The sequence below is a fragment of the Ursus americanus genome, chromosome 33 (genome assembly GCF_024610735.1).
Source record: "Ursus americanus isolate L20-20 chromosome 33, mUrsAme1.1.p, whole genome shotgun sequence".
NCBI lineage: Eukaryota > Metazoa > Chordata > Mammalia > Carnivora > Ursidae > Ursus > Ursus americanus.
In genome coordinates this window covers 244740-259036 of record NC_142159.1, presented here as the reverse complement: position 1 = coordinate 259036, position 14297 = coordinate 244740, and the positions used below count along the sequence as shown (strand labels likewise).

Below are 14297 nucleotides of genomic sequence, written 5' to 3'. Positions count from 1 at the left end.
ATCCTTTCTGGGATGCTGTGGGATCCCAAAGCCATGATTGAGACACTTAAGCCTGTGTCAGTCCCTATCCCTCAGTCCTGGCAGGCTCCGTGTTCCATCCCAGCTGAGCCTTTGCTGGAGTAATTGCCCACATAGAGCCTTCAAGCCAAACAATTGTTCGTACTGAGATAGTCTCACTGTTTAGCTCCTAATGAAACAATCTCCTTCCTGCCCCCAATGAAAGCAGCTATTTTTTTATTTCCCCCCTCCCTTTTTGGAGATGCCATGTCTCAGCCGCCACTCTTCTATCTTATTCATAAATGGTTTAAGCAGAGTCTTTGTGCAGAGGAAATTGGCTAGAGCCAAAATATCATGGGCTAACCAGGAGACAAAGAGCATTAAGGATACCCTTTCCCTAACTTTCTATGTAAGATATTTAAATTATCTTTGTGATTTTCTGAGTAATAAGCAATTTAAACCTCAAGTCCACATAAGAAAAATACTAGGTTTTTAAAAAGTATACTAAATTAATTGTTACAAAAAGAAGCTTACAGAAATAAACAAAATAAAACCCAACAACAAAACAACCATAGATGAGTGCCACAGGACAACAACAAGATGCTCTGGGATCAGGGCAGGAAGAAGAGGCTTGACTGGGAAAGTGGATAGAGCAAGGTTTTCACAAAATGATTTTTTGCAAATACAAGTAATAGCCCAGGTACAGCTATTTATGAGAGATCCAAAGTTAATCAGGAAAGTACAAGTAGTCCAGTTTCCTTACTGACCACGATTTAGAACCTCCAAAGTATGAATTCAGGAAGGAGAGTCCAAAGTAGAAATGATAGTTTGCCCAGGTAGCTTCAGTGTGTCCTGCTCCTCTTTCCCGCTCTGGGTTGCTTCTTCTGGATTATCGATGCTTTCATCATGTTGCCATCTCTGCTCTAAAGCTCTGGCTCATATAGAGACAGAAATCACTTCCTTTGATTCTTTCCCCTCAGCCCTGTTAATACTGTTTAGAACTTTGAGTACAAAGGGAGAACGAAAACGGGAATTTATTACAAAATATACGAAGCTAAAAAATAATCACCCTTTCAGAGTTTAATTGCTGATCCTACCTTGGTTTGTTCTTAGTCCCTGTTCTACTTCCTAATCCTGAGGTCTCTGTGCCTTCGCTTTATGGGACCAGTGTAGCTTCCTGGTTACTTTGCTTGATTTCTTTTTGCTGAGCACCATGCTCTCCTCCATGAGAAAGGCGCGAAGTATCCACCTCTCAGGAGTTTACTCTCTGGGGAACTTGACCTGAGGTAAAAGCCAAATTAGCCTTCTGGTGCTGCTGTTCACATAGGGCTCTTTTACTCATTTCTCTGTAGTTAGGCATCCAGGCCTCTTCCTGAGGTCGTTGACATAAGAGACCTCATCCTCCAAGTGGAAATGAAAGTTCTCCAGAAGCAGTGGGGCTTCCCGCTTGGAGGCCCAGCACCATGTACTACAACTTGTATACTGCTCTCTCATGGGAGCATTTATTTAACAAGAACTGTGTACATACTGGGTTTTGTTTTTTTTTTTTAAGAAGGGAAAACTTCTATTTTGACTGCCTTAAAATTTAGAAACAGTTAAACAGCAAAGCACATTTTTTTTTTATAGCAAAGCACATTCTAAATGAAGTAACAGTGGTTAAAAGGAAATTTAAAACTTAAGAAACAAATAATTGCAAAATGTTAATTCCCCTAAATTAATCTATGAATTTAGGGCCTAATGAATATAAATATTACTAAGTTTAGCTGGGGTGTCGTTTACTTTTTGTCTGTGTTGCATTGTTTTTGTTTGTGTGTTTATTTGTTTTTTAGAGGGGGGAGAGCCAGAGGGAGAGAGACTGTCCAGCGGACTCCATGCTGAGCATGGAGCCCATCTTGGGACTCGATCTCAGGACCCTGAGACCATGACCTGAGCTGAAATCAAGAGTCAGATGCTTAACTGACTGAGTCACCCAGGCGCCCCTGTGTTGCATTGTTTTTAAAACTAATCAACATTTATTGAGATAAATGTTAAGTTACTTTTGTAGATTTTTAACAACTCATTGCATTTCCTGTATTGTTTCAAGTATCTCTACATAATCGTGTCAAACTTCAATGAATGGTTTAAGTAATAGTGGATATTTTATTTCCACCAAAGTGCAATAGTTGTATGGTCCAATTCTGGAGAGTCCAATTAATTGGAGATAACATGTTCCTAAGAATGATATTAAGCAGTATCTTAGGAATTATAATGAGAGCAAATGTAGCATCCATTAAGTAACAGCCGTTTCCTAAAAAGGGATAAATCAAAATTACTTTTAAAGAGAGAAATAAGCAAATGTCCCATGGATGACTGTGGATGTTCAGGGGGCAGCTGCTGGAGAAGCTAAATCAAACCTGCTTGTGACCCTGGGTCCCTCGGGTCTCATGGTTTAACCCTTTCCTTCCTGGGGAACCTGATGAAGGAGAGGGATGCCCTTTCAGGCCTCCGATTCTTGAGTAGTCCCTGGGGGAAAGTTGGAATTTAAACTCTCTTTTAGCCAATTCTTGTCTGCTGTGGCCAGCTTCTTTCTTAGCTCATTGAGCTTTCCTCTCAGCTGACAGGGATGCCAATGAGCTTTTTTCTCACGGGACATAATCCATCTTTGGCAGAGGAAGTGTTTCTTTCCAGTTCTCTCTCTAGGTCTTTGGCCCTCTTTCCATAGGAGCTGCACTTCTGGTGTATACTGCTGATGTTTTCTTACACTTCGGGAAGTTTCTTCATTTCTAAGCAGTATGTTACCTCGTCGATTAGCTTTCTGCACGTTTCATTATATGTTCTTGCTGTAGTTGGGTCAGTGTTTGAAGTTTCAGCTGAAGCTCTTGAATTTCACTTTCTTTTTTTTTTTTTTTTTAAAGATTTTTATTTATTTATTTATTTATTTGACAGAGATAGACAGCCAGCGAGAGAGGGACCACAAGCAGGGGGAGTGGGAGAGGAAGAAGCAGGCTGCCAGCAGAGCAGGGAGCCTGATGCGGGGCTCGATCCCAGAACGCCAGGATCACGCCCTGAGCCAAAGGCAGACACCTAACGACTGCGCTACCCAGGCGCCCCTGAATTTCACTTTCAAGCTGTGAATCTTCAAACTGCAAAGATGCTTGCTCAGTTTGGCAATTTCTCATTGGACCTGTAAGCTCTTTTTTCATTTGATTTTCTTCACATAGTTTTTTAAATGTTCCTTGCTTTTTCCCTTCAGGCCTTTTTAAGGGGACATTTGAGTCAGGGATGAGTTTTGTCAGTCGACTTTGGACTCATTGTCTAGGTGGTCTCCATTTTCTGATCCACTCTTTTGATCTAATCCCGAATTGCCATTATGCATAGATCTCTAAATAGAGCAGGCAGGTTTATCATCCCCAGCACAGGTTTAGTCAGAGATTTTTAGCTGGCTCTCTGTATCATTTACAACCTTTTTCATTTGTGTCTTTGAGTTTTCAAGCATTTTTTCCCTTTTGTTCCCACGCTCTTTGCTTCCACCCTGCGGCTTCTTGGGAAAGCAGCTCTAGGCTTTCCTGAAGATAAGTATTTTCAACCATACCATCCATTCTTTTCCTCTGAAGTTGCTCTACATTCTTCTGAGATGCTTTTAGTGGTTTTGGCACCAGTCATTCGGAATTGGAGAGATTTTGATGTGTCTTTGAGTGACCGTGTGGGTGTCCTTGAAGGCAAGCCGTCATCACTGCATGAAATGAAAGCTTAGGGGGCTCACTTTTCTGTTCTTTTTCAGGAAAACCTATTGTGTCTTCAAGTGAAGAGGTGGCCGTGTTCAGATTTGTATTTTTTGCCATATTCTATGTTTGTAACATCAGAGGACTGGCCGCCACTGGAGGCATCAGCTTGTGTAATCCGCTGAATCTTCTCACTGACTTCATGAGATTCTTCAACCCTGGGCAGAAAATCTTTTGACTAGGTCTTTTTCCCTCCTTAAAATATGTTGGCTCTTTACTACAAAAACAATCATAGCAGCACATACCAGACTTTCCCAGGGAAACCCCAAGAGACTTGGACCTTGTCTCAAGCTTTCAGACAGGACCACCAAGAATACCTCACAACTGCTCCAGGACTGGCTGGAGGCCGTCTGGTTGGAATCAGGGACTCACCTCGCCCAGGAGTCTCTCTGTTTGTGCCCCATTCCTGAATGCGAAAAAGGCCTCTGGGTGTCTGTGGGTAGGATTTACCTTCAGACATTTCTCTCTGTGGCTGAAATATAACAGCTAGCACCTGTACACATAGTTTTAAGGGGAATTGATGTCTTCATTGGTATATAGAGGTGAAGAGAGGAGTAATAAGAATTGATTCTAGAAAGGCCCAGATCAGGCAAGAATTTAAGCCACACTTAGGAGTTTCAAGTTCACTTGACCATGGGGGTCCAGTTACATGTCTTTGAATGGGGTGATAACATCATCGGAACATACCTTGCCAGAATGTCCTTTTCAGAGAAAAAAAAAAAAAAGAAGAGGCCATACTAGGACCTGCCCTTTCCCTTCTGAAGTGTTCTGAAGAGTTGAGTAATAATGGTACAGTTGTTGATTTGGTAGTTTTTTATTACCAGAAACATCACCTAAGTATGTACTGGTTATCATCTGCTGCCGGGACAGACAGAAGGGAAGGGTTACAGTCTGTACAGTGAATCCCACCCACTCCTAACCAGGAGAATAAGACTGGCATGGACCCAAATTTATGAAAGTTAACTGCCTTCCTTTAGTCTTTTCAGAGTAGCTCAATGAATTTTAGAGATACCGTTTCTACCTTTGAAAAGAGGTAGGGTTCAGAGATACTCTAATCTAGGTAAGGAAATTGACTCTTGGAGAAGTGAATTGACTTGCCTGAAGTCAAACAGCTGATTAGTGGCACAGCTTAGATAACCCCATCTTTAACTGTGTGACTAGCCAGAGCTAAGTAAATAACATGAGATATGTACAAGCATGTTTTGGACTAGTTCAAAGCAAGTCCTGGTTTTGCTAGGATATCAAAGAAATGAATAGCCACCGTATAAAGTTGCTGAGGAAAGCTGTTGCACCCAGCTGTGGACATGTGCCTTGTTTTGGCCCCTGGCCCTTTGGCTAGGTTATTATTTTGGACTGATTCCTCTAGGCTCTTTTGCAGTTGTATTTAATTTTTTGGTCTTCCCTTGCCCAGGGCTGAGCAAAGTCAAGGCAAATCCAGGTCTGTAAGCACTGCTAACACCTATGGAAAGAAGAATGCCTGCTTCCCTGTTGATTTCTAAGCTTTAATGTCTTTAGAGAAAAGACATTTTAAGTTAACTGCTGAAATAGGTTTAGATGTAGATTGATTAATCATTTCATCCGTGAGTGCTCAGCCGTGTTGTACTTCACCAACCTTTCTTGGGGGTTACCTGGTGGGATGATCTTGCTCCGCTTCATCTCCACTGATGTCATAGCAGTCTGATGGCTATCTCTGTTCTGTCACTGACCTCCTGGATTGAGTTGGCTCATCTGTCTTGTATTTGGTTGGGTTTATGAGTAGCTGCTATCTTTTTTTTTTTTTTTAAGATTTTATTTGTTTATTAGAGAGAGAGAGAGAGAGCAGGGAGGAGAAGAGGGGGAGGGAGAGGGACAAGCAGACTCTGCACCGGGTGTGTAGTCTGATATGGGGCTTGAGCTCAGGACCCCGAGATCATGACCTGAGCTGAAACCAAGAGTTGGATGCTTAACTGACAGAGCCACCCAAGCACCCCGGAGTAGCTGGTATCTTAAGTTCCATCTTTATCTTGCATACCTTGTTATTTTATATAAATATGGGAGGAGTCTAGAAGCAGCACTAAGAGATAAAAATGCAGAATAATGGGACTCAGTACTAGGAAGGCATCTCTAATAGTGATTGCCATCTAACAATAAACGTGACCACCTTTTGAAATGGTACATAACTGACTTATCACTGGAGCTGTTCAAGGAGGACCCAGGTGGTCTCCTGTATAAGGATCTCCTGCATTCAGTGAGGGATTAGACTCAGTGACTTCTAACGTTCTTTCTACCTCTGATTTCCCAATTTAAAATTCCTTGGTGTAGTATTTGCCTTTATTCTATAATCAATCTCAGAAGTGTTTCAATTTGCTTTGTCTCAAACATTTAAAAAGCTTAACTTCTGCTATTTTCAAATACATGAATGTGGACAGTGTCTCTTTTGTAAAAGGAAACAGCATTCTTGCGAGACAGACCGGATGGAAAGGAACTTCTCTTGCAGAACATTCTGAGAGCAGAGGTTGATTGAGTAAGCCCTTATGTTGATCTGATGGTTCCTTAAAATGTTCACGCAGACAGAAATTCAAAGTTACTGTTTACTGTTATTTTAGAAAAGGGAACTAAGTGAATTTTGTTTTGTATAGATGAAAATAGGCTCTCAGCAGCCTTATTCAATTTCTCCGAGATGGCCCTGGTGTTTCTGTGTATTCTTTGTAGTGAATAAGGGGGTGAAGGGACATGATGAGTGGAACTGAGGTAACTATCATTAGAATTGTTCTTCAAGTAATCACTGCTTCCTCATCACTTCGACCCCCAAATTTTGTGTTGGAGTTGAAGACGGGCCAAGTCAAATAACCTCTGTTTTCAAACCAGAGTTTGTTGATTTAGCTTCTTTCCCATGTGTCTGTCATAATCAGACCAGTTTTCAGTGCCAGTCACAGGCTCCACACACTGAATTTGATTCAGTTCTTTAGGTTCATCAAGACCTAACATCTTCATAAATTGATTATCTCATGCTGCATTTTCATAGCCGTTGAATGTCAAGCAGGAAGACCCCCAAATTACCTACAAATCAGCTAGTAGAACTGTGGTGTAGAAGTGACCTTGGGGCTCGTGGTTTGCCCATCCACTGTGTGGGGATCATGTCTCTGCCACCCCTGAGAGATGCTCATCCAGCCTCTCCTTGAACACCTGCACTCCCTGGATTCTGCCGTTTCTGGATAGGCTGCATTTGTTTTCACACAGCCTGAACTGTTACAAATTTCTTCCCCAGAGTGTGCTAAAATTAACTTCTACTCACTGGTGCTAGTTCAGCCTCTGGAGCCTCACCAGAGTAACCTAATCCCTTTTCTGTGTGGTAGCTTCACCTTTAAGGTGTTTGAAAACATCTTCTCCCTTCATTTTGCAAAACAGGAAAAATAATTATATACTTTTATCTTATTGGTGACTTCATTTAACAAATATTAATTTTGGATGTACTGTTTGCAAGCATTGTGCTAAGTATTTGGGATAAACGATGAAGGAGTGTGGTCCTTGCCGTCTAGAGCTCACAGTCTATTTAGGGCAAGAGAGACTTGTAAGCAACTAGCTATAATAAGATATTAAGTATTAGAAGAGCAAAGCATACAGTGACTGATAACCACAAAGAAGGTCAGGATTTATTCCATTAGAGGGCTTCACAGAGGAGGTGACACTGGACTAGATTTTGAAGTTTGTGAAGCAGGAAATGGGGAGAAAGCCATTCTGGGTAGGAAGAATGGTGTAGGTAAACAGGTGTGAGTACATGGCAAATTTCAGAATGATGATTTGCTCAGCATGTGTAAAGTATAAGCTTCTAGAGGTTTTTATATGTCATGTTAAGGTGTTTCAGCCTCTCCTGCAGCCAATAAGGAGTCATGGATGGCTGTGTTGTTTTTCAAATATCTGAATACAAGTTCATTGCAAACAATTCAGTGAATACATAAAAATATAGAGAAGAAAATAGATCTTTCACAACCCTACTACCCGGATATAATAGCTTTTAATATTTTACATATGTTCTTCTAGACATTTTTCTGTGCATATGTGTATATTTATTCACACTCTTAAAAATGGAATTGTTCTGCATATACCATTTCAAAACTGGATTTTAAAATTAGTATAATATGGCAGCACCTGGCTGGCTCAGTTGATGGAGTGTGCAACTCTTGATCTGGAGGTTGTGGGTTTGAGCCTCATGTTGGGTGTAGAGATCGCTTAAAAATAAAATCTTTAAAAAAATTACTGTAACATGGACATATTTATATATTAGAGAGTCACAACATTTATGTAATCTGTCATTTCTAATTTTTAGTAAATCATTCTTAATATATTAATGAATGTTCTTAATGTTCTGAGGAACTGTGCTATGTACGCTCTGGGAATAGGACAGCAAACATCACAGGTCTGCTGTCTGCTCTTGGGGCACTCACGGTTTAGTGGAAAAGACTTGTTAAACTGGGGCGCCTGGGTGGCGCAGTCGTTAAGCGTCTGTCTTCGGCTCGGGGCGTGATCCCAGCATTCTGGGATCGAGCCCCACATCAGGCTTCTCCGCTGGGAACCTGCTTCTTCCTCTCCCACTCCCCCTGCTTGTGTTCCCTCTGTCGCTGGCTGCCTCTGTCAAATAAATAAATAAATAAATAAATAATCTTAAAAAAAAAAAAAGACTTGTTAAACCATCACACAAATAAAAATATGATAAAGTGTGGTACAACTTAGGAAAAAGTAAAAGGTAAATGAAAGTTTGTAACCTTTAAAAAGTCCTGTCTTTTACAGATTTACACCATACTGATTTATGTACAGGTCAAATGGTGTGATATCTGAGATTTGCCCCAAAATATTCCAAGGGTGGAAGAAAGGGAAAGTGTGTGGGAGTATAGCTGAAAAACCATGGGCCAGAGGTTGATAATTGCAGAAGGTGGTACTTAGTTATACTCTGCTTTTGTGTGTTTGAAATTTTGCATAATAAAATGCAAAAACCAGAAGAAAAGATGGAAGAGAGATTATCACCTGATTTAGATTGGGGGGCCGAGGAAAGATTACTTTGAGGAAGAAACTTTTTAGCTGAGACCTTTGATATATATATATATAGAAGTCGACCAGGCTACAAGTGGTAGATGGTGATTAGGTAAAGAGCTTTTTAGGCAGTGGGGTCCGTGTGTACAAAGGCCAAAAGCCCTAAGTAAGAAACATGTTGGTGCTTTGAGGAAATGAAAGAAGACTGGTATCAGAGTTGGGAGGCTGGGGAAGTGGGCATGGGCCAGATCACATAGACTTTGGAGACCATGTTAAGGATTTTGTTCTTTCATCCGACAGTGATAGTAGGAAGACTTTCACAGAAAGGTTTACACAGCTGAATGACGAGGTTGCTTGTGCTTCTCTAAGAGTTCAAGCTGGCTGTTTTGTGGAGAATGGTTTTGGTTTGGGGCTAGAGGGGAAGAAAACGTAAAAGTAAAAGTGGAGAGACATCAGGAAGATATTGCACTAGTCCAGGAGATCTGGAGACTTCATATTAGAGAAATAGGGTTGCCGATGGAGAGAAGGGATGCTGAACTGAGAGATATTTCGGTCATGGTGATAGTGTAGATATAGTGAGGTTGAGGGAGAAAGGTATATATTTCTGACTGATGCAGTTGAATGGGTGGAGGTGTGATTGACTAAGATCCTAAGAAGGATGGAGGGAGAGCAGGTTTTGTGGCAAGAGACTGAGAGCTTAGTTTGGAATGTGCCATTCAGAAGATTTGCACCAGTTTACATTTCACATCTCTATATGAGACCTGTGTAAGGTTTGTATTCAGCGTTCTGATCTGTACAGATTTGAGTTTTAGAAAGATTATTCTGGTAGGAGGCTAGAGACCAGTTAGTCCAGGAGCTCTTTGAGTCAGCGGATCCCATCTGCACTGTTTCTGCTTTTGTGTTCCTAGTTCCTACGCAGGCAGAGTATTTGGCACATAGTAGGTACTCAGTAAGTAATGTTCAAAGAGCGAATGCTTATAGGTGAGATAGGTTTAAGTAGAGATTGATAGATTTGGGGAGTTCCCAGGGTAGATTCAACAGGGCTTGGATGTAAGATGGAAGAGATTTTTTCCTTCTTGACCCTTCCTGTTGAAGAGCTTTTCAACTGCTCCACGATGCTGGCAGGTCTCAATATGTGTAGCCATCAGTGTATCAATGTGTTTTTCTTTTGCTCAATATTTATTTGTTTAGAGCTCCACAGGTTAGAGATCAACAAGCTGTAATTATTATAATAGTAGCTTCAAGCTATCTGTAACTCTAGTTTCCTTCTCTCTACTGACTTCTCCAGCCCAGAACCCCCTAAGGCTAGCAGCTCTGGTGGTGGGGAAGTCGTAGCAGCAGAGGAAGTTTACAGCAGGGCAGCTGTAGCTGGTGTGTAGAAGCTGTCCAGTAGTTTGAATGTAAATAGGATTTACTTACATGCTTTCCATTTTACAAATGGAAACATAAGCCCTAGAGAGACCTGTCAGAACATATGCAACTAGTCAGTGTAAGCCCAGATTTCCTTGATCCTGGGCTGGTACTTACCACAGTCAAATTCTTGACAGAGCAACCAAATCCATATGCTTTTAAATTTTTCACTGATTGCATATTGCAGAGTGATCGTATGTTAGTTTTAATATTACTTAATGCTTCTGGAACTTGCTGTTCGGTGCCTGTGGAATATGTTCACTTAGCCATAACGGTGTTCCTGTGTTGTGCTAATTACTACCAGTTTATATCGCTTCTCTTTCCTGTTTGCTTTCAAAATAGTTGAGAGTCTCTTTCCATTTTCAGCTTTGAAGGGGTATCTTCTGTTTCCTCCTTCGTTGCCCCGACCAATGCGTATTGAACAACTGTTTTATCTTTGCAAGTTTACCAGATTTAAGTAGGCTGGCCTTGTTTCCGCAATCCCAGGTACTGTGGAATCCAAGTGTGTCAGGTTGACAGTTTGGGGCCTTTCTGTGTGTTGAGAATGTATGTGTGGGCACAAAGGCAGGGCGGGGAGTACAGCAGAGAAGGGGAATAGGTGGGGGTTTAGATAGTATATTTTCAAGGAATATTTTCAGGGAGATCAAGGAATCTGCTTATAGAATTTCATGTTTTTTAGAAGATTTGGAATTGGATCCAGGGTAAATTTTTTCTTTCAGATATTCAGTCAGTCAATTTTAGTTCTGACATTTTAGAACTGGAACTCATATTCCTGTCTAAAAAAAAGCATTCTGTGGTGTTGCGTAGAATGTTGGTATATGCATATTAATGAGTTAACCAGCCTTTACAGGGAAGGTGATGAACAGGAAATGCGTTTTGGAAATCTCATTCTATACCATGCTATTACATGTAGCTCTCTTATATTATTATCCCTCTGTATTCTGTGAGGTACACATTTTATAGATGATGAAACTAAGGCTTAGCGAGTTTAAGTATCTCTCTGAAGGTCACACAGCTAATTATTGATGGAGATAACATTCAAGCTTAAGCATTTTCTGGCTGCAAAAAATTGTACTTTTAATAACAACACCGTTTTCCCACATTTTCAGCCATATAAAGTAACTTTTGTTTTTTGTGTTTTCCTCTTCTCCAGTTTCATAATCTTTTATGGAGTGTGCAGTTATTGACTAATCAATCTAGTGGCTTAAAACTAAAGGAGGCTGAGTGTCTGAGCTAGAACTGTCACTATTTCACTGGGAAAAGGTGGTGGACAGATGTGGGAGTGGAGCAGAGGAGGCTTTCTGACTTTTCTTGAAAATATTGCCTGCATTTCTCTCCTGAGGCCTTGTTAGTGGCTCCAGAGTATCAGGTCTTGGCCTTGTATTCCTCAGAGGCAGAGGGACTTTACATGCTCTGTAATGGGAGCTGGAGGAATTCCACAGCTGTGACAGTGGCTTAGATGACTGGGAATCACCTTCTGTGGACTTAGGGCCTGGAAGCAAACAGCGTAACATTCCCCAGCTAACTTTTAGTTAGTGTTGTGGCTTCTGATTGTATTAGCAAACAAATATATTTTAACTATCGTGTTATGAGTTCGAATCTAGAGCAAAGAGAAAATGGTAAAGAAACATGAAATATTAGCTTTTGGTCCCATTTTTAATCCTATATAACTTAAATCTTACCTGTATTCCTTTATGAAAACTGTAGCCCGACGTAGACACACAACACCCTAACAAACCTCATTCATACCTGTTTAGGCCTTTCGTCTTGTTTTTATATAATTCCCCGCCACTGAAAGATGTGTTCTTCATCTGCGTGTATTTACTGTATGGCAGACCTACTCTGCAAATCCATTTAGGGATTTCAAGGGACTGAAGGTCTTTTTAGAAGATAAATCTGAGCCTATCAAGATAGCAGCGATGAGAAGGTATTGGGATAAAATTTCAGGCAGAGAACACCACCTGGTGATTATAGGGAAGATTTGAGCTTTCTGTATTTATAGGATTTGCCATAATATCAGAATATTTTTAAAAATTACATTTTTTTAATAATCGTGAATTCAGATTTCTAAGAATAATTTTCTGCCATACGAGTCTATCATTGTTTCATTAAAATGGCTGTCAAAACCTGCAGACCAACCAAGTAATTGTGTCTGGCAGAATTGAAGTCTAGTTCCCTTGGCTCTTCCAACAGATCCTGCTTGTCTCTGTAAAAAATCATTTGGTGTCTTTTCACTGTTGCAACCTCTAACTTTGCTATCATGTTCATTTTACATGGTAAATTTCTGCCTAGTGAAATGATGGAAAAGTAAGTATTAGTGATTTTTCAGTAATTTTTTTGGCAGATATCACATAAAAGCAAGTTGTTTTTTTTCCTATATAAAAACTATGAAGAGGAGTTTGATGATTTTCCAGCGTGATTATTAGAATGAGTAAAGTTGGCAAGGGATGGGGAATTATGTAATAGTTTTTTATTAAAATATATACCTGACATTTCTTTTTTATTGCAATAAGCATCTTTGCTGTTTGACAATCTTGAATCGAGATCATTCTGTAGTTGGGTAAAGTAGGGACATCAGCTCAAGGGGAGAGGATCCTATTAAGTTAATCAGGATGCATATTTTATAGGCCTGGTGGGGAGGGGAAGATAAACAAAGTTTTAAATTTCAGGCTGAGGCTTGGGCTGGCATGGCAGGTCTGTATCTTTTTTCCTGGTAGGAAAACTGAATCCAGGCCCCACAATCATTGAAAAGTTTCTTGAGAGAAGGCTATTCATGCAAGATACTAAATACAGTGTGACATGACTTTGCACTGTTCTCCTGGGATATTTTTTTATATAAGTTAACAGTATTATAACATCTGTACTTTAGCAGTCATATCATCAGACACTGTAAAAAGCTACTCCATACACACATGCCCACATACTGTATAATTCCAATTACATGAAATATCCAGAATTGGCAAATCTATAGAGACAGAAAGAGATTTGTGGGCCTGGTGGGAAGGAATTGAGAGGAAATGGGGAGTGTCTTTAATGGGTTTGCGATTTCTTTTTGGAGGGATGAAATGTTTTGGAATTAAATAGTTGTAATGGTTGCACAGCTGAGTCAATATACTAAAACACAGTACTGTACCCTTAAATTTAAACTAAACTTAAAAAAAAAAAGCTCTGATCCATGAAGGAGTGAACAGAACCAATAAAAAAGGTGAATGTGGTAACCGTTCTCTCATTAATGTTCTAGCAGAAATGTTGTCTGATAATCTAAGTAGTCCAGCTTGGGCCTTGAATGTTGTTTTAATTTGCATTTTATTGCCCTGTTCCTGACCTTTACAGGGCCACGATGGGCCTCCTGGAACATTGGTGTGTTCATCTGCATTCGATGTGCTGGAATCCACAGGAATCTGGGGGTGCACATATCCAGGGTAAAATCAGTTAACCTCGACCAGTGGACTCAAGAACAGATTCAGGTACTTAATAGCCCGACAGTGAGTCAGCTGCTCCCGTATTTCCATGTAAGGATAGTTCCATATGAATTTCAGTCATACTGGGCACAAAGGTGAAGATAAAGAAAAATTTAGTTGTGAAACACTTATGTCAGAGTCTTATACCTTAATAGAGAAATTTTTACTCTTTCTATTTAAGATATAAGTTACTCTACCCATATTTTACCTCCTTCAAAACACAAAGTCTGTGGCCTAGGACCCCATGGATATACCCTCAAGGTATAAAGAGGGATCTTTGGATTATTTTCTAAGGCCCCTGGCATGTGCAGATCTAACATTTGTAGTTTTAGATAGTCACACACACACACACACACACACACACACACACACCCTCATCCTCCAACTTACAATTTTTTTTGCTAAAATATGTATGTGAATCTTGCTTGCCGTTCAGTTGGTGGGCTGGGAGCAAGACACTTAAGTTAGTGAGTCTAGCTGGCTTAAGATCTGCACCTCTGCATGGCTTCATTCTTCTCTAGTCTCTTCCCACATCAAAACTTTTAAAAGTAATTAAACATTTTTTTCTTTTCTTGGGGTGGGGTGGGAAGAAAGGATCCAAAGAAAACCGTTGCTAAAGTTGGTGGTGGAAATAAGAGGTTTTCTTAACCAGAGAAGGGCT

At 40.4% G+C, this 14297-nt stretch overlaps 1 protein-coding gene across 1 annotated transcript in view; it reads left to right on the top strand.

Annotated features, from left to right (window-relative positions):
• The window catches only part of SMAP2 (small ArfGAP2), a 47263-nt gene that overhangs the window by 17563 nt on the left and 15403 nt on the right, over positions 1–14297 (top strand). The window contains exon 2 of the mRNA XM_045771894.2: positions 13509–13642. Within this exon, the coding sequence (XP_045627850.1) occupies positions 13509–13642 (134 nt within the window). The remainder of the gene's footprint in view (positions 1–13508; positions 13643–14297) is intronic.